Raw genomic sequence first — 27687 nt, 5'->3', positions numbered from 1 at the left:
ATGTTAAGCAGCTGAGATTTACTTCTAGCCGAATGAAGGTCGGCCACGGAGCGAAATAATAGGTTTAAAAATGAACTTACTATGGCAGCTGAAACGGTGATATCAAAGAGTTCACAGCTCTGTGGTGCGCGAGGGCATCCGATATCTATGCCGGGTGAACAACGACTGAGCTGGCCTCGCGTGTGATTGCTTTTGCGCGTGGAGTGTGCAGAAAACATAAGACATTTCAGGCCATTTCCATGAACGAAAGCACATCATGAATAAAAGTTTTAGAATTGTTGAAATAAGCTGAGATCATAAAAATGTTATAAATAGACTAAATAATTAATTCAGTTACAAGTGATGTACTAATACATAAAATTCGTGTAGAGATGCACACAGACACATCGTGAAACAGCCACACGGGCCACATCGGCCAAGTGGCCGTTCTACTCGTTACACTGAAAGCGTTTGTTGCACTCACTCTGCACTCGCGGGAAAACGATCACATGGGTGGTAATGGACAACAGCGGCCTAAGCGGACGGTGGGAATTTCCTAAAATTTCCGAACACATTGTAAAGAATTGTTATAAATACAATTTTAAATTGTTTTCGTAATTATATTATGTTTGAGATGCCAAGCTTGATATATTACAACAGGTGTCAACGTTATGTCATGTAGGTCTATTTTTACCCTTTGAGTTGGTTACAACTTTACTTTGTGGTTTTGACATCTAATATGGCGGACGAAGTTACAGCCCTAGTAACAAAAATTTTAAAAAATTCAAAAATATCTGTTAATGTTGAGGATGTCCTTCCTGACATTATTGTTGTGTCATACGCCTTTGAAAATAAATTATTTGAAGGAGTTTTGTTGGATTCTACAAAAAAGTAAGTTTTGTTTTTCTAGTACAACGCCCGTTTTCAACAGCAAGGCTGAATAATTCTAATTTTTGCAGTTAATGCGTTATGTTTGTTCTTTAGTGAGTTCTGAACACGTAGTAGAACTTTTTTTTTTCGTTTCAATGTTGTAGTTGCTAAGTTAAATTTATTTATTGATATAACGAGGATATTTTGTTGACGTAATTGTTGGCTACATTAATGCTAAATCTACGCTGGTAGTTAGCTTTACTTCTATAAAGGATCCCACAGAAATTAACATCTTCCAGGGTTGCTTTCATATACTTCAGTTCCGAAATACTATTCGTCAAGCTGCTCATGCCTATCCCTTTACGTCATTAGCAATGCGTCACGTGTCTCAGCCTTGATTTTCTTAAATGTTTGTTTCTTACCGTTGTAAAGAATTTTAGATAATTGTGTATTGTACTCAAGACAATATTTTTTCAATAAATACAAAATATAAAGAATCGCATGCAAGCCTTGAACCAGTGTATAGTTTTTGAGGAAAGGGAGATCTGTTGCGAAATTTCTTGTGGTAAATAAATTGTAGCAAGAGTTGTGGCGAATAGCATTTTAGTTTTGAAGGATTAGAATCAAGGCTCTGCTACGATGAACTGGGCTGGAAATGGGACAGTGCTAACTGCTGCTGCTGTAATGCTGCTGGTGCTGTATTGGTCTCAACATGTTTGCGTTCTACAATTAATGCTGTGTTGACGCTTGGATGTAAAGCATCTGTGGTGATAAATTAAATAAACAGTTCAGCAATTGTGGAAGTTTGAAAGGGAAGTTCAAAGTTCCTTGAGGATTGGAGGGTTGTGAGGGGTGATGACATATTGAACTCTGGGGACGAAGCCCCGAACAATGTAAAACTACACAAACTCATTTGTTGTAAATATTTTTTTATTCATTACATTTTAATGTGCAATTTTAACCTCAATAATTGGGCAGGAAGTTTTACATTGCACTTTCGTACAAGCAGTACAAATCTCATTAGCACACGTTAGAGCCTGTTGCTGCCTCTGCTAGCCCCAAGATGAAAGTTGGCCATCTCGATTGTAGCTGTGCGTCAGGCCGGAGTGAGATGACTAGTCAAATTCTAGAATATAGACAGTGCGTTGAAGCTCAACTAATTTTAATCTTTCTGGTCAACCTATGCTTGCTGTCACCACATAAATAAAAAGTGTAATTTGCTAGAAAGCCAGCACTAAAAAAGGTTTGTAGGTATTTCAAAAGGGTTACTCAATGTTCTTATAATAAATTCTTCTGCCATCTGAAACCCCTTCCTGTGAATGACCACCTGTCCGTTGCTCTGCGATTGGAAAACTAAACGGCACGGACCTTCCTCATGGTAATTCTTTACATGTTGCCACAAAGTGAAAATAATAACTAATATTACTCTTTTGGGATTTGTTTAAACTTTTTTTTTAACTAGCATATTCTTTGTTGGACTTATTTACATGCTTGTGGGTTCATAATTGTAATACGGTGTGTGATTTAGTTAATCAAATAATAATTTGTGGCAAATAATTACCCTGTCAAACTGAAGTGTGAAAAGCATTATATCAGCAAAAAATATTTAGTTACACAGCTAAAACAATACTTATAACACTGTGTAATAATACTGATTTACATAATTAATTAAAATGTGTTCTTGAAAGAACATAATCTTTCTTGCGAATATGGCTCGTGGAACGGTGCACAACAATAATCTTAAACCCCGTTGTGTTGCCCTCTACCCAAATACTGCCTTTCTATATGTCAGCAAGTCGGACTGGCGACAGGCACAGGCGGGTCCCTACCGCCGCCACCCGCCTATCCCTGCAGCATGGCGGGGTTCAACCTGAGCCGCACGCCGCCACGTGGAGCCCGCTCAAGGGAACAAGTTCTCTGCGCCTTCCACTGCCTTTTAGCGTCAGAAACGTTTCACATCAGCGTTTCAGGAAGACGTTGCATTAACATTCGGCCTTGAAATTTTACTCCCATCGCACCCGAAGAAGTTAGGTACACTTAAAAAAAAAATTATAAATGTATTTTTTAAACTTGCAAACTAAACGGGAAAAGTTCTGAAAATTGCTGTCTTTCAAAGCTATGTACATATTATTTTCTTGTAAAAGTATATTTCATTGTATCAATGTATCTCTTTAGTTTGTGTGTTTTGGATACATAAACTGTAAATATTGAAATGATCGTTATGGTATCAACCAAAATCAAGGCTCATCAGAATGTATAAGTAAATAAATAAATAAACAAAAAAATAATCTTGAATTTGGAAGAAATTTGACTAGCAGATTGTGCCATAATTCATTTTTTCATTGTTTTATTAAAAAAAAATTTTTTTTAAAGAGCTGCCATATAATAGAACTTATTTGTTTGCTATGATATTAGCATTCCAGTTAGTTTTTGGATACGTTTGTTCTACAGACAGTATTAAAGTGATTTTTAGTGAATAGTAAAAAAAAATAGAATAGACAAGTTGGTAGATACTTATGACTCAAAATTCATAATGTGCATATTACTTTATTTGAAAGGTTTTCTATGAAGCATTTAAAGCTGGAGACATGATTTTATAGTGCTCAACCAGCAAAATTACTGGTGAGAATTTTAATTGTTTATTTCAATAATTATTATTTTAATGTTTAAACTTTTTTCATCCTTGGCAACTGTTGAAGTAATCTTAGTTTTGCCTTTATAGTTTGATGTAGGTAATATTTATACCAATGCTATCGTTTCTGTTAATTTTGCTGTTGATTGCTACTGTCATAGTTTAAAAAGCATACAATATATACTAAATCATGTTCAGGAAATGCACTATCACAGACGTAATATAGTCTTACAGGAGTACTTTATATTTTAAATAATATTAAATGGTTGGTATTTAATAGTAAACGATTAATTTGGTTTCAGCTCTGATGCAACCAACATCGTTAGCTAAGTTATATGTTTTTTTTTTAATTTACTAACATTTAATGAAGTTTCTTAAAAAACCTTAAAAAATCCTGGAAAAAACCTGAAGTTTGATTTTGCTAATAGAGTTGCCACCCTGATAGCATTGGTTTATCTGTGTAACTGTAATTACTAGCCCTTGAGGTTTTTTAATGTATGTTAACCAAAATAGCACAGAATAAGTGGCCACTGCTAAATAATGACGTGTATTTTATCTTTCCATAAAAATATTAATGTACCACCTATATCAAAAAAGTTGTAAGTTTCTGTCAATTAACTAACATATAGGTGTGTGTTTTAAAAAAAATGCTTATTTTTTGGTATTTGTATGTTGGCTAATGTTTCTAAGCACACGCTAGGAAATAAAATCTCAATATTTCCCTTTCGCTCAAATGCAAAACAAGTTTTTACATGACAAATATAGGTAAATTGTGCATAAACAATGAATGGATGGGTGGATGTATGGATGAATTATGTTTATCATCTCATAGACATCAAGGGCTAGAGACAGTGCGGGGTGATGAGATGAAAATGGAGCAATGAAGGAATGAATTGGTGGGGGAAAGGTGAGTACCACGAGACAACCCACCGGCCTATGGCAATGTTTGACATGTTTCCCACTTGCGATAAATCTGGATTTGACCTCGCCAGAAATGTAACTCAGATCCTCATTCTGAGAGGCAAGTGATCTTTGCTATTCAGCCACTGTTGTCTCATGTTGTACATCTTCCATTTTGCACCATGAACGAACCTTTAGTGTTGTTCGTGAGATTTTAGAAACACAAAATTGTGGCATGTAATGTTAACACCACAGTTAGAAAAGTAACAATAGTGACAATTTTACATTATGACCACCTACAAAATTGTAAGGCAATAGTGTGTTGAGTGAAAAAGTTAAGGTTAATATATTGTTAAAAAATCATATCTCAAATAAAATAATATAAATCCTAGAGGTGTTTTAAAATTGTAATACTGCAAATAGTTTTATTTTTCAACGAATTAAAAATGTTGTATGACATCACATGACTTGGGTAGGTTTACATAATTACTCATAGTAAAGTTTCTTCATGAAAAAACTTTAATATGAAAAATCTTTTATTTTTTATTTGTAATGGAAAGAATGTAATAAATATTCTTTAAATAGCATCTAATTTGTGTGCAGCCATAGCAAAACTTCTGGTAACGTGAAATAAAAAAAAAGTAGTAATCTGCAGTGATTTGTCAATTACCAAACACCCGAGAAATGCATAATAAATAAAATGTTTCTGCTTTATAATTAAGTCATTACTTAAACTAGAACCACATAAAAATTTTAATAATGCCCAAAATAATTACTTTTTCAAAGATAAAAATATTTTCAACAATCAAAAATTACTCATTGTTGACGTCGCTTCCTTCTACATCACCATTTCTCATTAGTATCTGCATTCATAGTGTTTATGGGACAGTAATTTTGATTCATGTGGCCATGTTAGTTTTCAGGAATAAGACTGTCATATTTTAATTTGCATCAATTAAAAAAACACATTTTACAATTTATTTAGTAATCGTCAGTACACTTAAAAAGCTAGTACACTTTTCCTGTGAATTGATGCACTAATTCATTTCAGGGAAATAAAGTGTTATCAAATGAGTGCTTATAAAATAAGGCGGCCATCGGATTCATTAACCAAGTTTCCTTTCTGAACAAACATTGAATTAACCTCCAAATTTATTTTTATCTGTCCGCGATGGTTCTCAAACAATAAATTAACTAAATGTTTATTTTAAGCCTGTTGGTTTCATTCAAAACCATGAGCTTCGCAGCGCCTCGGGGGCAGAAGCTGATGGTTCCGCCTCCTTCCTCCCACCAAGGTGTTGCCAGTGTGGATAAAGCTGAGTCTATGGTGTGCATGTTGTACCATGATGCTAAATGGGGCAGGTGGTATTCAAGGATAGTTACTAGCCAGAATCGTCATACAGCATTAGGTCTCAAAAGTAATGAAACTGGACTGGTACCAAACGTTATTGCTATTTTGCAGGCATCTCCCGTGTGGCATCTACCCACCAAAACAGGGTGAAGATGAGAAGTTCTTCAGCTTGAGCCAGAGGTACACGTATCACCAGGAGAAGTCCGGCGCTCCGACGGCGCCTTTCCACATACGAAGGAACATCCGCCAGAAGGCGCGCCACAAAAACTCGCGACCGACGGTTCGCCTCCGTCCGCGACAAGTGCTGTGCTCCAAGTGCCGCAGCATCTGCAACGAGAACTCTGAGAATGTGGACCACTCGAAGCAGGGGGCACAGGCAACGACCGAGGACGGGCCCAAGAGGAAGCTGAGGTCCCCAGCTCAGAGCCCTCGGTCTCTTTTCTCGGAGAACCACAGCGACAACCAGAACCAACCGGTGCTCAAGTTACCAAGACTGCAACCCGCCGAGATATCGAATGCTCTGAGTGGGAACACGAATAAAATGAAGTTCATGGGTAATTATTGGGTCAGGCGTTCTCCGAGTAAAGAAGCCAAGAGTTTAGAAACTGTAGAAAGTCACGAGTTGTTTTCAGTGTCGGTGGACTCGGGGTCTGAATCGGACTCGCAAGAAGCCAAAAAGTGGCCCGCGGGGGGTAGCTTAAAAAATAGAATGGTTTTGCGAAAGAAGCGTAGTGTTGGTTCGATGGAAGACTTGTGGGACGAACGGGTGTTTGAAGAAAAAAAGAAAAAGGCGTGCAACGGTCGGACTCCGGTAATCAAAATATCGTTCGGTTCTGCGGGGGAGGGAACGGTTCTGAAGATCCCGTCGAAAGCTCACGATTACATTCCGAGCGACAGCGAGGTGGAGGAGACGGCGGAACACAGGCAGAAAACGAAGAACGCGAGTGCGAAAGCGGCGAAAAGAGCGTTGAAGAAAGCCAAGAAGGAGGCCAGGAAGAAGATGCTGGGTGCCTCACCGGTGCGGTCTCTCAGCGGAACGTCGCCGAACTACGAGGTGCTGTACCACCGCAAGCACAAGCACAAGAAGAAGCACAAAGAGGTGCGCAGGCACAGCAAGTGCTGCAGTGCGGGCGAGCGCTACAGTGCCATCAAGGAGCGCTGCCTGAAGCAGAAGCTGTCCATCAACCTGAAGCGCCTGAACGCCAACGCCTACTGCCTGGGCCCGAACGGCTCCAAGAGCCCCGGCAGCTGCTGCAGCAACTCTGACACCTCGGACGACCACGGGGAGGCGGTGCCCGACTTCCCGCCCCCCTCCCGCCCCCTCATGATGCGCGTGTCCGCGCAGGCGGTCGGCTCCTGCCTGACGGGCGACGGCCGCCGCATCGCCGTGGGTGACGTCGTGTGGGGGAAGATACACGGCTTCCCCTGGTGGCCTGGCAAGGTGAGTGCTCGCCCGTCACGTCATCACGACAACGCCTACAAGGGAATCACATCATGTTGCTACGACGATAGGAAACACGTGCTACTGACCTTGCCCTGCTCCACAAGCAGGTTTGCAAATAGTTAGAGATTTACATGGGAAAATTTTCCAACGGAAATATAACCACAAATTATTCGGGAATATTTTCCACTGGAAATATATAACAAATTTTTTTTATTTCATTGCCAAAATAATATACATAATTTAAGATATGTTGATATACTATATGTATTACAATAATTAATTTTTTTTGCAGATTGGTGTGTACTGTTTGAACAACAAGTTTTTGTTCCAACATATTTTTTACATGATTTAAGATAGGTTGACATACTTTATACAATAATTAATTTCTGCAGATTGGTGGGTACTGTTTATATAAAAATTTTTTTTTGCCCTGATCAGTTGATAGAAGACAGTATGGGTTCTACTAACCTCTCAAATGTTATGTGAGCCAGTACATGGTAAAAAGAGAGAAAAAGTATTTTTTATTTGGCCCTATTTATATAAAAAAAAATTTATAAATTTTTTTCTGTGTTTCTGTGAAATTATAAATTGAGAAATGTTATGGTTTTTGCAGAATATTTTCCAACAAATTACTGATACATTTCCTCGTAAATACTTTGCCAGTAGACCATCATCTCTACCAACAGTCATGATTTCAGACATGTTATTTACACTTTTTACATGCCCAAAACGTAAGAGTGGTTAGTAAGGCGAGCAAGCTTTTTAGATAAGCTTGCTTCTATTTTAATAAAATAGATTGTGGGCATTATCAAGGGAGTGCATACCTGCCAACCCTCCCGCTTTAGGCGGGAGACTCCCGATTTTATACTCTTTCTCCCGCCCTCCCGATTTGTCATTAAAATCTCCCGTTTTTTGGTTCTGTTTCTCTTGAAGTTTTTAATGCAATAAATTTATAGATTTAATATGTTTGTACCATTATTCCGTACAATTGTATAGTAACTACGGTTCGTACCATAACGTGTAGTTATTTTAATAGCTTAAATGCCCACAATTGTCTGCTAAAACTCTTGGTTAAGCGTACATCTAAGAAAGAAACGTAGTTATTGACGATAATTATGGGAGCTGTTTTGGTACACGTTCGTCATTGGTGTTTGTTAGCCAACCAGAAAAAGGTTTGTTTTCCAAAATGGCGTGTTTTGTCAACATTGTAAATTGTGTTTTCGGTGGTGTTTTGAAATAAAGACGGACTGGATTAATAATGAGTTTATGATACCACTGTTTACATTCGTGCCTAAATTCGCTTCGGTTTGTTGGTAGGCTATGTGTGAATTGTTTTTTCGTCCCCGAACAAATTCGCCTTTGTTCGCGTCTGTGCTCACAGAATAAGTGTAGAGGTAGCATTATAGTAGTCTTCGAATTTATTCAACGGTGTATTCATAAAAATATAATTTTGTGGAAGCAGTTGCGTGATGAGTATTTTGTACGCGTTTTGTTGTAGGCCTACTCCGCAATAGGGGTTTAATAGAAATGGCCTACAGTGAAGTATCTTGCTGTGTACAAAAAGACATTTAGTGACGAATTTACGTGCATTTTGCAATCGAGGAAAGGTGAACATGCTGCATTTTGTTCTTTGTGTAGTGATTTTTCCGTCAAAATAAACAAAATTTCACCACTACACACTTCCCCCCCCCCCCCCCCCCCTTATTAGTGGCAACAAGCATTGTTTACACTCCACTAAAAAACCTCCCGCTTTTTGACTGGCCAAAGTTGGCAGGTATGGGAGTGTATTGCCACTCTTATCTTACTGTCAAATGAAGACATAAATCCGCTAGGTACTGCAAATCTATTTCATTGCAATCAAGAGTTCTCATCTTAAGTGACTAAAACAAAGACGAGCCAAAGAGTACCATTAAACAGTGTCTGTTAAATTGATTTTTACGTGGATACTTCTTCATTAATTACTCCTTATTGGGTGCTCTTAGTTGCAAGTGCGGAATACAGAATTTTTGCAACCTTAAATGAAATAAATTTACCAATTTTAAGTAGCCTTAATGTATTCAGTTATGGTCTTAATATTTTTCATCATCACAAGTATTGATATGATACAAAAAAAAAATTTCAGTTGTAATTTCACTATCCCGTAAACTTTGAATGAACTTTTTTTTTTTGGTAGTTTTAAAATCTTGACTTTGAGTGTAATTACTCTTTATTGGGTGCTCTTAGTTGCAAGTGCGGAATACAGAATTTTTACAACCTTAAATGAAATAAATTTACCGATTTTAAGTAGGCTTAATGTATGCAGTTATGGTCTTAATATTTTTCATCATCACAAGTATTGATATGATGCAAAAAAAAAATTTCAATTGTAATTTCAAAAACCCGTAGACTTTGAATAAACTTTTTTTCTGGTAGTTTTTAAAATCTTGACCTTGAGTGTAATTACTCTTTATTGGGTGCTCTTAGTTGCAAGTGCGGAATACAGAATTTTTGCAACCTTAAATTAAAATAAATTTACCGATTTTAAGTAGCCTTAATGTATTCAGTTATGGTCTTAATATTTTTCATCATCACAAGTATTGATATGATGCAAAAAAATATATGTTCAGTAGTATCCCGTAAACTTTGAATGAACTTTTTTTCTTCTGGTAGTTTTAAAATCTTGACCTTGAGTGTAATTACTCTTAATTGAGTGCTCTTAGTTGCAAGTGCGGAATACAGAATTTTTACAACCTTAAATTAAAATAAATTTACCGATTTTAAGTAGCCTTAATGCATACAGTTGTGGTCTTAATATTTTTTTATCATCACAAGTATTGATATGATGCAAAAAAAAAAAATTTCAGTTGTAATTTCGCTATCCCGTAAACTTTGAATAAACTTTTTTTGTTTTTGTTGTTTTAAAATCTGGACCTCGAGTGTAATTACTCTTTATTGGGTGCTCTTAGTTGCAAGTGCGGAATACAGAATTTTTGCAACCTTAAATAAAATAAATTTACCTATTTTAAGTAGCCTTAATGCATACAGTTGTGGTCTTAATATTTTTTTATCATCACAAGTATTGATATGATGCAAAAAAAATAAAATTTTCAATTGTAATTTCACTACTATCCCATAAACTTAGAATAAACTTTTTTCTGGTGGTTTTGAAATATTGGCATTGAATGTAGTGTGTTTAGTTGACTGGGATGATGTTGTGCAGGTGTTGAGCGTGAGCGTCTCGCACGCGGACGACGGCTCCCCGCTCGAGCCCCAGGCTCACGTCGCCTGGTACGGTTCGTCCACCTCCTCGCTCATGCCGTGCGACCAGCTCAGTCCGTTCCTGGAGACCTTCAAGGTGAGCCGTGTACTGGCGGTCGACTGTCGGGGCGTCCACACGTCGCGGCAAGTCACGGGGGGACTGAGGGACTGGGTCATACGAGCAGGGGCGTGCCTAGGGGGGGGGGGGGGACGAGCGGGGCCCGGACCCCCCCCCCCCCCCCAGGGCTAAAAATATTTTAATATTAAATTCATAAAATGAAAAAAAATAAATATTTAGTATGATATTAAAATTAATTCAATGACACAAGCATAAATGTTTAATTAAACAGTATTTTTAGATAGCCTAAATCAGGAATATTGAACACGTATTTTTCAAAATTTTCCCGGGGGCCCTAGCCTTCTGCATACCTGCCAACTCACGATTTTGGCGTGAGGCTCACGATTTTAAGGTCCATCTCACGCCCTCACGCCAAAATAGTGTTTCCTCACGATTTTTCGGGGCCCCGAGATTTTTTTAACGACATAATTATATTGCATCAGCAAGGGGGAATATTAGTGGCAACGCAACTGTGAATAAGATGTTAAGGTTGCATTTATTTTGAGGTTCAGCTATGTAAATACTATGATTTATTTGTGTTAACTGTAACAGTATTGTTATATTTGAACCTGTTGCTGATATTTTACACGGCTACGTTTCGCCTCCGGCCGGGCCGTGCCGAGCTCATGCTCTTTGGCTGAGCCGGGCCGTTCTGTTTGCCGCAGCCGAGCCACATACCATGCTCTCGCCGTGTTCGATAGTCGATAGTAAGTGAGTAGTTGGTGTCGAAGTCGAATGTTTATTTTCGTCTTGCGTTGCTCCCTTTGTTGTTTGCAAATGGCGGCGGTGTTTGTGTCTAGAGCAACGTGAACATGTCTGATAGAACTGTTTGTAAAAGTTACAAAACAAGTTTTACGAAAACTTACAGTAACGAGTTTCCATCAATACTCGAATCACGTAAAGGAAGCAATTTCGCATTTTGTAGCGTGTGCCGTGCTGATTTTTCTATATCGCATAGTGGAAGAGGAGACATTGTGAAACATGTCGCTACAAAAAAACACAACGAACACGTGAAGTGTATTGCTTCCAATAAAAAACTAAATTTTGCTGTGAACAGTGATAATAGTGTTACACGAGCAGAATGTTATTTTACATCTTTTTTGGTTGAACATAATTTAGCGCTGTCCTGTAGTGACCATGCAGGGCCGCTTTTTAGAAAGATGTTTCCCGATAGTGACATTGCCAAAAAATACGGCTGTGCGAGGACCAAATCTGCAGCAATATTGGGACAAATGGATCAAAGCTCGCATGAGAAACTTGTATCTGTGTTACGTAATACACCATTTTCCATCGCAACCGATGGTAGTAATGAAAGTGATTGCAAACTTTACCCCATTGTGGTTACTTTCCACAGTAAAGACAAGCTCGAAATTCAAAATAGGCTCTTGGCAGTACCAGTTCTCAAAGGCAACTCAACAGGAGTAAATATTGGTAATCTTTTACTTGATACCTTAAAAGAAAACAACATTCCGTTTTCAAACTGTTTGGCGCTAAGCGCTGACAATGCGCCAGTGATGATGGGACATAAAAGTGGTGTGGCTGCTGTTATGAAAAGTAAAATCGAAAATTTGATTGCCGTTGGTTGTCCATGCCATTTGATAAACTTATGTGCTGAAAAAGCTGCTGCTTGTCTTCCATCTAAAGTGGATGACATTTTGATTGATATATTTTATTACTTGGAAAAGAGTGTAAATAGGAAAGAAAAGCTAAAAGAATTTCAGATGTTGCATGACGTAGACACTAGGAAAGTCCTCAAACATGTCTGTACACGATGGCTTTCGTTAGGAAAATGCTTGACAAGGTTGGTAGAACAATGGCAGCCATTAACTAGTTTTTTTTTGGTAGAATGTCGGCCTGAATTTGCAAATGAAAGCAGGAGCACACTTCAGAGCTACAAAATCCCCAAACTAGTTTCAGAAATAGGTGAATGTTCAATTCCATCTCAACAAGGTAGTCAAAGTAACCTCACAGTTTTATCCAGTGCCACAAACACAGAAAGTAGTAGTAGTACAAACAGTAGCCATGCAGTGTCTTCAAATGATAAAAAAAACATTTCCAAGTTCACTTTTCCCAGTAAAATAGCTTCTAAATGTGACAGTTCAAAGAAGCGCAGTTCTAAAATGGATGTGACCAGCTCAAAGAAAATCAAGTTAACACACAGACCTAAAATGAAAACATCAGTTCCTCAGGTACCAGCAGAAAAATGTAGACCTATGTCATCCCAACTTACTAGAGAAGAGAGGCTATTCATGTTTTTATCAAGTGATTTAAACAAGGCATTTTGCATGTTTCTCTTAAATGTAATCCCTATGTACGACAAGACCAATGTACTACTACAGTCGCAAGAACCTCAGATTCAGAAGCTGAAATCCACACTTTACGACCTGTTGCGAAACTTGATGTCAAAATTTGTGTGTGCTGATGTAGTAAAATCATCTACTTCTCTTTTGGAGATTGATTATCACACTCATGATAATCAAAAAAAGGATGAAGATTTGGTTATTGGTAGTGCGGCATTCAAAATTGTGGGTGGCTTGAGTGTTGAACAGGGCAAATTGTTTTACAGTTCAATTAGACAGTATTATGTGGCTGCATGTGACTACATAGTACACAAATTTCCATTAAAAAGTACATTTCTAGCTCATGCAGAAGTAGCATGCATTGAAAACATAAGCCATGCATCATTTTCTAGTGCAAGATATTTTGTTGATAAATTTCCAAATATTATAATTATGGAAGGACAAGATATAGATGCTGCAATTGATGTTTTGGAGTCACAATTTTCTTCATTTCAAATAGAAGATATTCCTGAGGAAATATTGAAGCAGGAAAGAATTGACTCTAAGTGGTCATTGATTGGACAGATGAAGACTACAGATGGGAGTTTGAAGTATGACAAGTTAGCTCAACTTATGCTAGGTATTTTATCCATTCCTCATAGTAACGCCGAGTGTGAGAGGATCTTCAGCCAGGTAAAGAAGACAAAAACCCAATTCAGATCGTCATTGTCGGAAAAATCGCTTGAAAGTTTGCTAAAAGTGAAATCTGCACAAGAGGGCGTGTGTTACGAACAACTCTTCGACGAAAAATTTTTGAAGGCTGCAAAATCTGCAACCTATAATTTGTTGAAATAAATTTTGAAGCAGAGACCATGTAACATATGTACAGGTATGTCACTTAAATTTAAAGATTCTCATTTGTTGTTTTTTATATCTAACATGTATTTGTGGGCCTGAAAATTTTTATCGAGGACCTCATGATTTTTTTGATTTGAATGTTGGCAGGTATGCTTCTGCCTAAACCCTCCCCCCCCCCCCCCCCCCCCCCCCCTCTCCGCCCAGAGCAAAATCCTGGGCACGCCACTGCACACGAGTAACTGAAAAGTGCAGAAATAAACAGCAACGGTGCTGGAAATCGAGGAACGCGAATTTCAGCACTCTTTTGCCGACTCACGGTTTTTTTATTTACGGCATCACTTCTGTTTGTAGTCATTCCTGACCGGGCTGCAGGCTGGAAGCAGTTGATCATCACAACGATGATGACTTCTGTGTATAGTTGTATGTTAAATATAAATATTTACCAATTATCTACTTAAATTACGTGAAATTATCTCTGTAAAGGTTTTATTTAGATTTCTGAGCTAAAAGTCAGTAAGTTTCTGAGGATAGTATAAAACTTCCGTATTACATTCGCTCAGGTATGTGTGTGCCCTTTGAAAAAATAATTACAGAAAACTTTTATTGAAAGGTCCTGAAAAATTTCCTGAAGTTGGTTCATCAAATATTTGTGGACATCCTGATAATATCCAGGAAAAAAATTAATCTTCAGCTGTGTGTGAGAGAGACGTTGTGTGGGCTACGATACAACAGGCTCCTAAGGTAGATGTACTCAGTCCTGAGAGTGAACAGTCGTTTATTGTATGCTCTCAGCTATCACTTTTTTTTTTTCCCGGCAGTTTAGAGTACTTGCAGCAATTAGTAAAATGCCTAATGGAAAGAATCTCCCATGTATTCACATAGTGATATTATGCATTTGATATAGATTATAAAATCAGGCCTGTTTTGGGTGACTGCAGACCAATCATTATAAAAACTGTGAAAATAAAATTGATCAAAAATATAACATACTATCAAAATCTTCTTTTAGTTGGGTGTGCAAGGCTTTACAAACTTCCATCAATAGCCAATGGAATTTTAAATTTTAAATTTGGAATATGAAATAAATAATAAAGACTGCTGACAAATCTCCTGTGAAATATTAACTTATTCATTGTTTATAACATTGCAATTGAAAAACTGACTGCATACTTAAAAAAAATTTATAAAAAATTTCTTCCGTACATGTCTGATTACATTAATGACTTTAAAGTTTACATATTTGAAGCTAAAAACTGTAAGACAACCATAATCAGATCCTTGACGTTAATGGCACGTCTCAACACTTGTCTCTTGTTTAACAATCATTGGTCCAAGTTTTTGAATTAAATACTTCTTCTGACATTCTTATAAAGTTGAGGTACTTGTGGGCATCTTCAGTAAGAAGTTATTTAATAAAAATTTTACCTGCCCTCTACTTTTTTCTTTTATTTATATACTCCGGAATCCAACAAGATTGCAATCTGCATTTCTTTTGTTTACATTACTTGTTAAATGGAAGAAGAATTGCGGTTGCCACACTTGGCGACATGGTTGCGATGCGTAGTGCATGGACACTCGAAGTGCACAACTCTCTGAGATCTGGAGAGAAAGAGTGGAACAGCTCTCAGGTGGACATGATCTTGCTAGTCGACATTCAGGAGATATGGCTACGATCAGTGTGTCTACTCTCTCATGGACAGACCTAGTTTTGGCAGATGGTTGTCATCAACTTGCAATTTTAGATGCCTGAAACTGTTTTGAGTATCATCTGGAAAGAAAGCTAAGGTATATTTAACCATGAAAGGTAAGTGTAAAAACTTGTGAAACTGAAAGAAAAAAAGACACTCCTGTACAGTCAGGAATGATTATTTAATGCAATGGTGCAATGCATTATATCTGTATTGTTTTTTAATTATAGATTAATACAAAGTATTTGGGAAGAATTAGAAGAAAAAAACTGACAAAATTATTGGTATAGATTAATATATAACTCTATAAGTATAGCAAATGCACTTTAACTTTTAATAACCTCTATATAACTGTTTGTACGCAGTTTTAGTTGCAGTTCTGTTGCAAGATTTTGTCTAAGCCTGTTTGAAAGCATCTACTGCGATAATTACCAAACTATACACTGTCAGTTATTCACATTTATGCTGCCCTGCGCTTAGAAACTGAGAAATCAGATGTCCAAAAACTACTGTTTCCTCAGCTAATAATTTTTCTTTAAATACAAGTTTGACATGGTTAAGAAATGATGTTAGTAAACAATTGGATCATAAAATATTTATTTATTTATTTATTTATTTATTTATAAATTGTGACATGCACACCAACACTCTGAAGAGAGATTACAGGGGTGTGCACGATACAAAAAAACACACACAATACACAAGAGACACCACAGACAAAGGACACAAAACAAAACAAACAAAAAATAATAATAGTAAACAAAAAATATTAATAAATTCAAAAATACAGAAAATTAGTGGATTAAGAATATACAGTTGATTGAATTGGCTGCAAGTGCTACTAAAATAATTTACTAATTGGCTATGCTTGTTACTATTGGGTCTAAACTATTATAATTGCATATTAATCTAAAAATAATATCATTATTTCTCTTGATTGTACACAAAGTAGATGTAAGTCGACTATGATACTGGGGGACTCTTAAACCAGTATTATCTAAGATGTATTTGCAATTGATTTTAGAAGAATAACAATTGGAAATAAAAAGATGGTCAAGGAGGGCATGCCGATCAAAAAGTGATGTTAATTTAGGAGGGGGAAATGATTTTTGAGTAATAAGTTTAATACATTTGTTTTGAATATTTTCAATTTTATCAATATCAGATGAATTAATGTTGTTCCATATTACTGAACAATATTCTAGTTTTGACCTAATAAGTGCTAAGGAAAGAGAAATAATGGAATCTGAATTAGAGGCATAGTAAGTAATATATTTAATTAGGGCAAGTGTTCTTCGAGAACTAGAAATTAAAAAATCTACATGTTGATGAAAAAATAATTTAGAATCAAGAATAATTCCAAGATCTTTTAAAGCAGTCGTTTTTGGAATTAAATTCTCTAATTTGTACTCATAGTTTATAGGAAAATATTTCCTGGTAAAGGAAATTATTTTTGTTTTATCATGATTAAGACGGACAAGATTTGATTTGCACCAAAGATTAACTGCCTTGATGTCGGATTGCAATAAAATGCAATCATTGACTGAGATGATTTTTCTACAGATTTTAAGATCATCTGCAAACAGAACACCAGTAGAGTGGGACAAGACATGTATGATATCATCAATATATAGATTAAAAAGTAAAGGAGATAAAGTACCGCCCTGAGGAACACCAGAACAGGCATTGTGAAGAGTTGAATTACAGTTGTTAATAGAGACAAAGAAACTTCTGTTACTGAGGTAACTCGAAAACCAATTAACGAAGTTTTCAGATAAACCAAAATTTGATAGTTTAACAAGAAGAAGTGGATGACTAACAGAATCGAAAGCTTTGGCTAGATCAAAGTACCTAACAGGCATCAACCTGGCCCCTGTTAGTGACTTCATAGTAGGTAGGGTTGAGGAAGGTAATTAAATTTGTAGCAGTAGAAATTCCAATTCTAAAGCCATGTTGATTTACAGAGAGTCTATTTTTTAAGGGAAAGTTGATAATTTTGAATATAATTTTTTCAAAGATTTTAGAAAAGCCATTTAATAGAGATATAGGTCGTTAGTTTGATACCTTTAATTTAGAACCACTTTTGTGAATCGGGATAACTTTGGCAATTTTCCATACATCAGGAAATACTTGAGTTTTTAAACTCATGTTAAATAAGTGAGTTAAAAGAGGAACTAAAAGATGAGAACAGCCTTTCAATATGAAATTTGGTATCCCGTCGGGACCCATTGACATAGATGTTTTTAAAGTCTTGATGCCCCAAAGTACTAGACTTTCCGATATTATAGGAGCAGAAATTGTGTCATGTGATACAGATGAACAGGAAACATTGTGTGAGAAGGTGGTACATAAACACTAGAAAAATAATCCTGAAACGTATTAGAAAGTATTTTAGGATCATTGGAAACACTACCGTTAACTTCAAGAGATAGATGATCATAATATCCATGTTTCATTATTTTTACAAAGCGCCAGAATTTCTTTGGGTTATTCTTGATATTATTATTAATTGCTCTTAACCAATTGATTTTATCACGTTTGATTAAGTGCTTGGCCTGTTTACGAAAAAATGAAAATTTAGAGAAATACAATGAATTACAGTTTCTTTTATAAAGTTTGTGAAAATGCTTCTTGGAATTCAGAGCTTGAATTAGATCTTTTGAAAACCAGGTTGGGTAGGAGGAAACCTTTCTTGTAAAAGTAGGAATGAAGGTGTTCATATTTGTGCATATACAAGAATTAAGTTCATCAACAAGATTATTAACATCAGATGATTTAAAGAAATTAGACCAATCATGACTTCTAATACCATTATAAAGACCAGCATAATCACCATTTTTGAACGATTTAAAATTGACAGAAGAATTGGTCACATAAGAGAGACTATCAAATGTTAATTTGATATTTAAGGCTGGGTGATATAGGTCTTCCTTAACAAGTGCTTCATCGACCTTAGTTATTAAACACTGAGAAACATTGCTGAAACAAAGGTCTAAAAGATTTTTGGATGATTGAGTTTTATTGTATTGTGTTAAACCAAGACTAGAAATAAAGTTAATCAGGTATTGTGCCTTGTTTTTAATATGCGTGTGTAAAATCTGGGTAGCTTGTTTGTTGGTCCAGTCAACTCCAGGTACATTAGTCACCCAAAATCAAAGTATCGTCTTGATAGACGGTGAGTTTATCTTCTAAGAACTCGAGATAAGAAAGGTAAGTAATAGGGGATGTTTGAGGGGGAAAGTAAATGTTGCCTAGAATAAAAAATTTTGTTGGGGTTAAATAAATTTTTAGCCAAAGAGCTTCAATTCCAGGATAGTTGAAATTATGTAAAGATTGAACAGATGAAAAGTTGGATTTGTTCACTGCTATAAGTACACCATCACCACGTTCTTTCAATGTCAGTAATTTGTTTCTATCACTTCTATAAATGTGATATTGGTCAGTAAAATAGTGAGAGTTAATACTAAATTTGTTGAACCAAGTTTCTGTAAGACAGATAATATCTTTTTGACAACTGATACAATTATCAAAAAATTCAATAGATTTAGTTCTAAGACCTCTAACGTTTTGATAAAGAACTTCACGGTCAATGGAAATACATGACATGGATGACACTTATGATGCTCCTCCCGGCACCTGGAAAGAGGTCGAAGCAGTCACAGGTTTGGGACTGGCCCTACCTGCAACACCGGAATTTTCAGACGTAGACTCATTGCCAGCAATTTGTTCAGGATGTAATTTCCCGTAGAATGGGCTGATTAGGCAACCACTCGGCCAAAACACTATGTTGTTAATTCGAGTGAAATCGTCTTCCAGAACCGAAATGTGAAAGGAGGCATATGTGTTAAATTTTGGTTTTTAGTTTAGCTACTTTAACATGTGACAGATTGAGTTCACTGGAGATATAGTCCACTATTTCATGCTCCTGAACGGTCGGATCAAAACGGGTAACAAACAAGGCTTTTGTTATTTTTAAAACAGGTTTACCAACTGTTTTGAGGGTACTAATGTTTCTTATGCCGATTTGCATAGTCGTTCTTTTGCGATCCTGTTCCCTGTATGGCGTTATAGAATGTAAATTACCATTATAGCCTAATGCGTTCATTTAAACACATTTTGGCATGCATGGTTTTTATAGTCTTACTGTTAAGAGTTTAGTATGTAGTTTGTATGTTACAGAAAACCCTTTAAAAATTTATTTCCTGTCCAAAGCAGGATGATGATACCGTAGATAGTTCAGAATGATGGATAATCTACTAAGCTATTTCAAATGCAGTAAGAGTCGTAAATATTCCTTCTGCTGTGAATTTGCCCTATGTTAAGGATTTTTTTTATACTGAAATTCTGTTTTGATGAGTTTGGTCAACTTTTTTTTTTTTAGGTGAAAACTTCTTTAGCTGCATTGAGCGATTTTTGGTAGGGGCAAAACTTATGGGTTCGCGTCACCGACATGCTAGTGACGTGTCGCACCAGACTGGCGACATGCAGCGGCCTGTGTACATGTATACGAATATATACACTAATACATTGTATGTACTCAACTGTATCATGTGTATTTTGGACTTTTTTTGGATGGGTAAAATCTTGCGAGTTCGCGTCACCGACTTGCTGTAGTAGCAGTAAGTGAAGTTAAATTGATCGCGTGAAAAGTTTAATTTGTGTATATTGTGCATTGCCCAGTGAACACATGACCTAGTTGTGACATCACTGGTAATGAATTATTACATAATTTTGACATACCACTGATATCTGTTAGGACTAAAAAATGATGTAAGGATAAATTATATCATGCTACATCACACTAATATAATACTAAAATCATTTTCTTACGTACATTTGACGTAAAAATGATGTCATATTACACATTTAAAAACAAAGTTTTAAGTTTTCACTTCTGTCGACAGTCCCCATAACTGCCTTTTTAAAAATTTTTTAACAACATAGAATGGCAATGAGCGGGATGTTAACCTTCCTCGGTCTCTTGCTTCCTGCTGTTGCTATTTAAGCTGTGTGACCTTGGGCCTGGCGTGCTATCTACACGTCACTCAACGCCTCGTTGCCAGAAACGGAAACACAGATAGTTTATTTCTAATCTTTGGACAGTGGCAATCCCTCTCAACGTTTGTGCATTCTTCAGCCAACATATACAGAAGGATTACTTAGTACTTACACATGTCCATGCAGGAGTGTTGGTTTTTTGTAGGGATGTGCGAATCCTTGATTTTCAGTTTGGTTCGAATCCCTGGCAATATTTGAGATATGAATCCGATTCCGAATATTAATCACAGAATAATTAAAAATAACTGATTAATTTAAAAATAATGTGTGTTCTCTTTTTTCTAACTATAACTACTGGCAATTATTTACTACACTGAGATTAAAATGTTTATAATTATGTAAACTTAATTAATAATAAATACTTTAAAATATGAAAATGAAAACATATTCGATTCTCCAACTCAATCGTAATAAACTGCACGCCACAGGGAAATCTCAGTTTTATAAACGTTTCAGCAAACAAAACCATTTTTTCTCCAATAAATAGGCAAGACTTTTTTTTCTTGTAGGTATGTAATTGTTTTTAGTTTATAGTTTGCTATACGACGAAATTTGTAATTATGTATAGTTTAAGCTCTCAAAATCTCGAAATTCTTTAAATGTCACTGTGTTAATTATTTAATTTACATATCTTTCTTTGATACATCATATTATAAATACTTATGTAATAGTAGCCAAATTTTATTTTTCACTGCTAGTATTTTTGAGCCGTATTAAATTAATTTATAACTTTTATGAATATTCGTAATACTGTTCAAATCCATGTACGTACAACGATTCCGGGTTTGGGTAATTGTGGATTCGAACCGTACCCGAAAATATCGGGTACTCACACATCCCTATTTTTTTGTACTAAGGGTTGGATATTGTTCTTAAATGCATTAGGCCAAAGTTACTTTTTTTAAATGGAAAAGAGCTTTGTAATCGTAAACTAAATTGTCTCTTTTACCAATTTGATCAGTGAAATTTACTTTGAGCACTTTCTCGAGAAGTAGTTGAAAACACAATTTTTCTGTAAGAGATTTTTTTCAAGTTGCCAATTTTTGTTTCAGTGAATTCTTGAAAATGAAAAAACCTCACTGTTGACTGGTTCATCATTCTTAATGTCTCTCCTGGAATTTTATTCACCAAAATGCTATGAATGTTTGAAACTTGGTTAATGGCTCGTGGAAGCAAAGTTTTCTTTTAATTATTTTGGCTTTACTACAAATTTTATCACAGATTTTAATTTCATTCAGTATTTAAGTGAAGGACAATAGCTGAAGGTACCACTTTAAACTGTATGTATTTAAAAATTTTGTGACATTTAAAAAGAGTTTTTGCTTTTTCTATGGCTGGTCACTTGGAGTGGTAAGTAAAGCTGCCTAATGTGTGTGTTTAATCACATTATGGTGATGGTGCCAACATGATCTTTTCACTGGGTTGTCAGCCCACCGCTAACATGTGTAGAATGCAGCGGAAATTATATTCTTGAAACAAATCCTTGTTTGAATACTATGATGTGTTGGTTTGCAAGGACCAATCGGTATCGTACGTGAATAATTGGCAGTTTACTCTATGGCTATGGTGCAAGGAATGTAATAAATGTGTTTTGCAGACAAGGTACAATAAGAAGAAGCGCGGTCCGTACAAAGAAGCCATCAGGCAAGCGACGAGCGAGGCGGGCATTCCTCTCCAGGAAGTCAACGTGCTGTCCTAGCTCCCCACCGTGCAACTGCCAAGCTGTGTTCGCGTACTCGGTTCCTTCCCCGTGATGTGGTTGGCAGCGACGTGTGTCTCCTTACTGCTCGGAAGCATGTCCAGGAGACACGTCTCGTTCTCTTCTACTTCTTGGCCTTCGAATAAGCTCATCACATGAACATCACTCACCGCACCAACAGCACCAAACTACCGCACAGAGAATATTTTATTTATTTTGTAATAGTGAATCTCAAAATTGTTGCTTTCAGTGTGTCTTGGGAAGAAGAAAGATAATTCCTCTTGCATTCTTAGTGCACTTGATAAGCAGCTGTTGTAGCATTAAGTGTGCTAAAATGTGTGGATATTGAAAGGGTGAATTCAGACTGCAGTGACACTATTCTGTGGTTCATTTTTCCACCAGTGTTCGGTCGGGTGTGTAGGTATCTTCATTTTTCCAAATAATGTGCATTTTGTGAAAGATATTCTTCATATTATTTTTACTTTTTTATATTGGTTTTGAGTGCTGTTCAGTGTCGATATAATGTGAAAATTTAAGCATTAGGAGGCATGTAGCAAATGGGAACAGTTTTCTTCCTTAGCGGCAAGGGAGCGTAATCAGTACTAGTCAGCAGCTGTGTTAGTGTAATTTTAAGCATTGCAGTAATAATATTTTGAATGAGAGCAAATGGTTTCTGTTAAAGACCTACTGAGTTTCTAATGTTACTACTGAAATTCACTTGTTCGGTGCCTTGATATGAAAATTGTTCAGCAGTTTGATTCCACAAACTGTGCATTAACAGTCTGAATATATTGTACGGTTCAATAAAATCAAATTGTGCAAAAGCTTAGTGAAATACGACTTCAAAAAAGTATTTTTTTTTTTTTTTGCGATTTTATTTACTTGGTTATTTAGCAGATTGAGATTGATGTAAAAGTTTGCTAAAATAGATTTAACATAATTATATTTTTAACATAATTTTTAATGTGAATGCTGTTGGCTAATGTTTACTTTTGGTTACAAATAACCTTCTTTTTCATGAAATGTTATCAGTGTACTTAAGTAAAATTTAATTATTTATTTACTTTTGCTTATTATAAAGCCAACTCTAAGAGTTTGTAAACTGTTTGTTTCTTTTTTTTCCCCAGTAGTGTTTATCTGTGAAAGCAAATTGTTTTATGCAGTTAAATTGTGTAGTTCTGTGTTAATATTTTGGTGTCATTTTACTACAACAATATTATTGGAAACTTGTTCACTTACATGGGCTTCCATATTATCAGTAAAATATTGTTTTTCTTAAGTGGGCTTATATCATATGAACCTTGGAAGATAATTGGCAACATTTTATGGCAAAATATGTATTGCTGTACGTATAAATTTTCCTTAGCAGTAGTGTTTCATTCACATAATTCCTGGGATCCATTACTGGTCATTTTTGTTATTGTAATTATTAAATGTTTTCAGTAAAACCTATTGTTATATCTTAATGGAGTTAGAAGCACAAATGTTGTAGTAGGAACGAAGGCTGTAAAGACACTAAAAAAAAGTGAGCAAATCTTTCATTTCTCGTCAGTGATGTGTAAACTTCTAACCTCAGTAACAAGCAAATTTGTGTTTTCTCATGTTGTTCATGTCGCAAATAAACTTAAAATACAAAACTCGGACACAAATATTAACGTAGAATTTTTTAAAATAATGCGGACCGTGATAGATAATTAATATTTGATTTTCAAGTATAATTTCTGGATGCGAAACACACACACACACACACACACTCACTCTTTCTGTGCCTGCCACTAGAATTTGCTTGTCACCATCAAACACAGATAGCATTTGGCAGCACGAAACAACCAGACATGTTGAACTATTAGAAATGGCTCTGATAAAAACCCCGTTTAAACCTGATTTTAGATGAGGAATTTTATTAAAATACATACTTGCCATCATGTTAAAATTCCCTAAATAGTTAATACTATAAAGTTTCTGCACACATTATTAGTTATATTTCTACGGTGTTCTTAACATTTTAACCTGAAACATTTTAAAACACATATTATAACACTTAAGTATATGTTTATATGTATATATTTTTTAGCTTAAAATGACTGAAATGTCTGTAAATACTACCTACAAACAAACCTTAACCTTATTGAGCTGATTCAGCATTATTATTATACAATATTGTATTAAAATGTTATTAAAATAAAAGATTTGAACCATGTCACTTGAAGTTAACAATAGTGCACTCTATCACTGTGCTACTAAGCTTGTTGGGAAATTAGTAGGAATATATGTTATTACATTGTAATGCCAGTTTTTTTAAGTTTGCTAAAAATTGGGATTACTTTATATTATGACTATTTTAGTTTACCAAATATATTCCAGGGTAGTTTCACTATCATAAAGTTTCATTTGGCACACCAATACGTTTAGTATGTACCTTAATGTTTACAAAGGTGACTATATACGGGTTTATGTTGCTACACGTGGGTCCCAGCTTTGCGTCACATTTCTGTTCATCAACTTATGTTCCATTTTCATGAAATTAATCCTACCAAATGCTGTATACCGAGAGCTATGATATTTACACATTGATAAAAAGCTCACGTGCGTTTCAGATGTTCGGATCATTTTGTAATCAACTCCTTGCAGTAATTTGTGTCAACAAATGCACAAAATTAAACTTACTTTAGCCGGTCTCTTTTTTTTTTTCCTTTCAAACTGATAAATACTTTAAAAAACAGTCTTGACTTTGATACAATGTTTTGAAACACGTTGTTCAAAAGTGTTCAGGATAGTTGGAATGCCAATTGAGTTCTATACTTGGCCGAGCATTCTGAATGTTGGTGGTGTCGGAGGTCTCCTAGATGGAGGTGTGTGTGTGTGTATGTGATTGGCTGGTGTGGTTCGTGACTTGGTAGTGACGTTCTCGTGCGACAAAAGTGAACCTCTTCAGCTCGTGAAACAAAGTTAAACAAACATCTACACTTTTCAATGGCAAAACTGCCATAGAATTAAAAAAAAAAAAGTGCTTTATTCTTTGCGTAACTAGCGACATAGTGAAGATTTTGGGACATTATAAAAATAAGCAGAATTATAATGGACTGCAGAAATGAAATTTTTCATGTTAAAATATACTGCTACTGGCAACCTCATGGCATGTTTGACCAATATCACAGGTCTGCACTGCTGTGTGTTACCGTCTTTTAGTTACCTCTGTTGACGAGATCTGAACTCTTTTTAAACAAAATAAATAAGTTAACCAAATAAGCTTGAAAGAGAGAAGCAAAAGCTATTTTATTCTTGATAGTTTTTTGCTTATTAAATTTGTTACGATTACTTATGTCCTGGATTTCTTATTGCTATTGCTTGTCAGGGAGTTGTATTCTACAGCATTTTCCTGTTTGTGGACTATATCCTAACTTTTGACTGGTTGCCAGTAAACAAGCTAAACAACGCAACTCGCGCGCCAAGTCCTCATTGGACCTTGCTGGTGAGGTTATGACCACGCCCACAGTCACCGAGCCCCTTCCCTCAAGCGCACGTACGCCCATCTGTCTGGGTGTGGATCACATCTGCAGATGTCAGTTTACTGGAGAGCACATAAATGTTTCATGTCTACAGACTTTAATTTTCCTTAAACCATATTGGTTTGGTTAAAATTATGTTTGAAGACTAAAAAGAGTTTGAAGTTAGTTTTTCTTCTTAACGTTTGCTAATTATAATAAAGTAAAAGAGTATTTAACGCATGTCTTCTGGAGTCTAGAGGATTTACTATAGCAATGCAGTTCACTTTAAAAAAAAAAAGTGGTAAAACTTAAAATATGTCTGTGCCATAAAACATGCTGGAATGATGTTCCAGTGTATTCCAGTTTGTTCCATCATACACAGATGGCATGATTATGAAATAGGTGAATCTTTAGAGCATATAGAGTTTCATTAAATTTTTTTAAGGTACATTTAAAACATGATACTCGAGGGACATTCTTTGAACTTCATGTTAAGCTGTAGACGTGATTCTTTTACCAACAGTTTAGAAATTCAATTCATAATGTGTTTTAAAACATATATACATATACTTTTTAATAATAATAATAATAATAATTTTTGGAATTTTTTACTCTCTACCAATAATTATCTACAATGTAAATTTATATGTAATTACAAAAGTTATTTTGTAATTTTTTTTGTGTATATGCCTTAGCAACAATTTCTAAAACAATCTGCAGTATTTTCATATCTTCAGCAATATATTAGTAGAGTCCTGTGGTAAGTTTCTGGTTCTAATATTTTACTGTTAAATTAATATTTTTGCAAATTATGAAATACTATTTAAAAAGTTGTTCATTGTTTAATGTGTTTTGTTCAGTTCAAGACTTCAGAAATGTTGTAACTAGGTTTTTCTGTATTGAAACTGGCTCCATTAAACTTCAATATTCAATTTGCTGATGTATAATACTATGCATCATTGACTAATACACTTATATATGTTTCACTTAATATTAATGTGAAATGTTATGCAACCACCAAAATGTATACATTCCAGTTTCAGCTGAATTTACGAAGACCAAAGTCATTCCACGAATGTTTATGCAAAGCACAAGTTCATTGAGCACAGTGTAACTTTCATGTTTTATAGAATGGTATAAAACTTGATGTTAGTATGTTGTGAATCTGTTAACGTTTTTCATTTTCTATTTGTATGCCGTGGTGATTGCTGTGTTGAGATAATGTTTCAAGTGCCTGACAAAGCAGCGTGGAAGTCAAGTTGGGGAGTGGACTTGTGTAATTACTGTCAAATGTTCTCACCAATCCTCAAATATTGTTTACAATAAAACTATAATAATTTAAGTTACGACCACAAGCCAGCTGGAGCAGTGTAATGTTCAGGAAGGAATGCGTTGCAAACTCGTATTTTATTGAACAAAAAATAAAAATTTATTTTCCAGTTCTTTACCATTGTTTTTTGTCATTGGTGGGTATAGGTTGGTGCCATATATTCCTAATTAATAATTATGTATATGTCTCTCACCTGCATTCATGGACACACTATGTACGTATGTTTTTAAATGTCAATGTACTGCTTGTAATATTTTGAAGAAGAAAAAAGTGAGCGGGTCGTTTAGTACTCTTCAACGATGTGTAAACATGTAACCTCGGTAACGAGCAAATTACGTAATGTGTTCTCATGATGTTCCATGTTGCGAATAAATTTGTAATATGAAACGTAGAATTCTTTAAAATAATGCTGAGCGTGATGAATATATGTACTGATCAATAATATATTTGGTTTTCAAGTAAATTTTGAAATTTCTAGATGCATATCACACACTTGCGTTTTGCGGTTTTGCTAGAATCCGTGGCCGAAATCGTAAATATTGCTTGCCACTATCACCCTTAGATGGCAGCACGAAACAAAGTGAAATTTTAAACTATTAGAAACTGCTCAGAATAAAGCAAAAAAAAAACCTTTGATAAAATCCTAAACATTTGGCTTTGGACTTGATTTTCGACAAGGAATTTTGCTAAAATACTGTCTATGAAGTTAAAATTAATCAAACTGTCAGTGCTTATAAACATTTTAAAAAGCACATT

The 27687-nt window shown here is 35.5% G+C and overlaps 1 protein-coding gene across 1 annotated transcript; it reads left to right on the top strand.

Moving 5' to 3' along the window:
* The first annotated feature begins 684 nt into the window (after positions 1-684).
* LOC134538336 (PWWP domain-containing protein 2A-like) lies at positions 685-27046 on the top strand. The gene is made up of 4 exons (XM_063379572.1): positions 685-870; positions 5844-7173; positions 10376-10510; positions 22012-27046. Exons 1-4 carry the CDS (start codon positions 719-721, stop codon positions 22111-22113), a joined length of 1719 nt encoding a protein of 572 aa, XP_063235642.1. The 5' UTR covers positions 685-718; the 3' UTR covers positions 22114-27046.
* The last annotated feature ends 641 nt before the right edge of the window (positions 27047-27687 follow it).

Source organism: Bacillus rossius, chromosome 13 (assembly GCF_032445375.1).
Source record: "Bacillus rossius redtenbacheri isolate Brsri chromosome 13, Brsri_v3, whole genome shotgun sequence".
NCBI lineage: Eukaryota > Metazoa > Arthropoda > Insecta > Phasmatodea > Bacillidae > Bacillus > Bacillus rossius.
This window is presented reverse-complemented; position numbering and strand designations above follow the sequence as displayed.

Excerpts from the sequence above, each read along its gene's own strand:
- LOC134538336 (XM_063379572.1), top strand. The coding sequence starts at position 719 with ATGGCGGACGAAGTTACAGCCCTAGTAACAAAAATTTTAAAAAATTCA. Across the intron at positions 7,174-10,375 it reads TCCCCTGGTGGCCTGGCAAG|GTGTTGAGCGTGAGCGTCTC; the intron begins GTGAGTGCTCGC and ends GATGTTGTGCAG. Across the intron at positions 10,511-22,011 it reads CGTTCCTGGAGACCTTCAAG|ACAAGGTACAATAAGAAGAA; the intron begins GTGAGCCGTGTA and ends TGTGTTTTGCAG.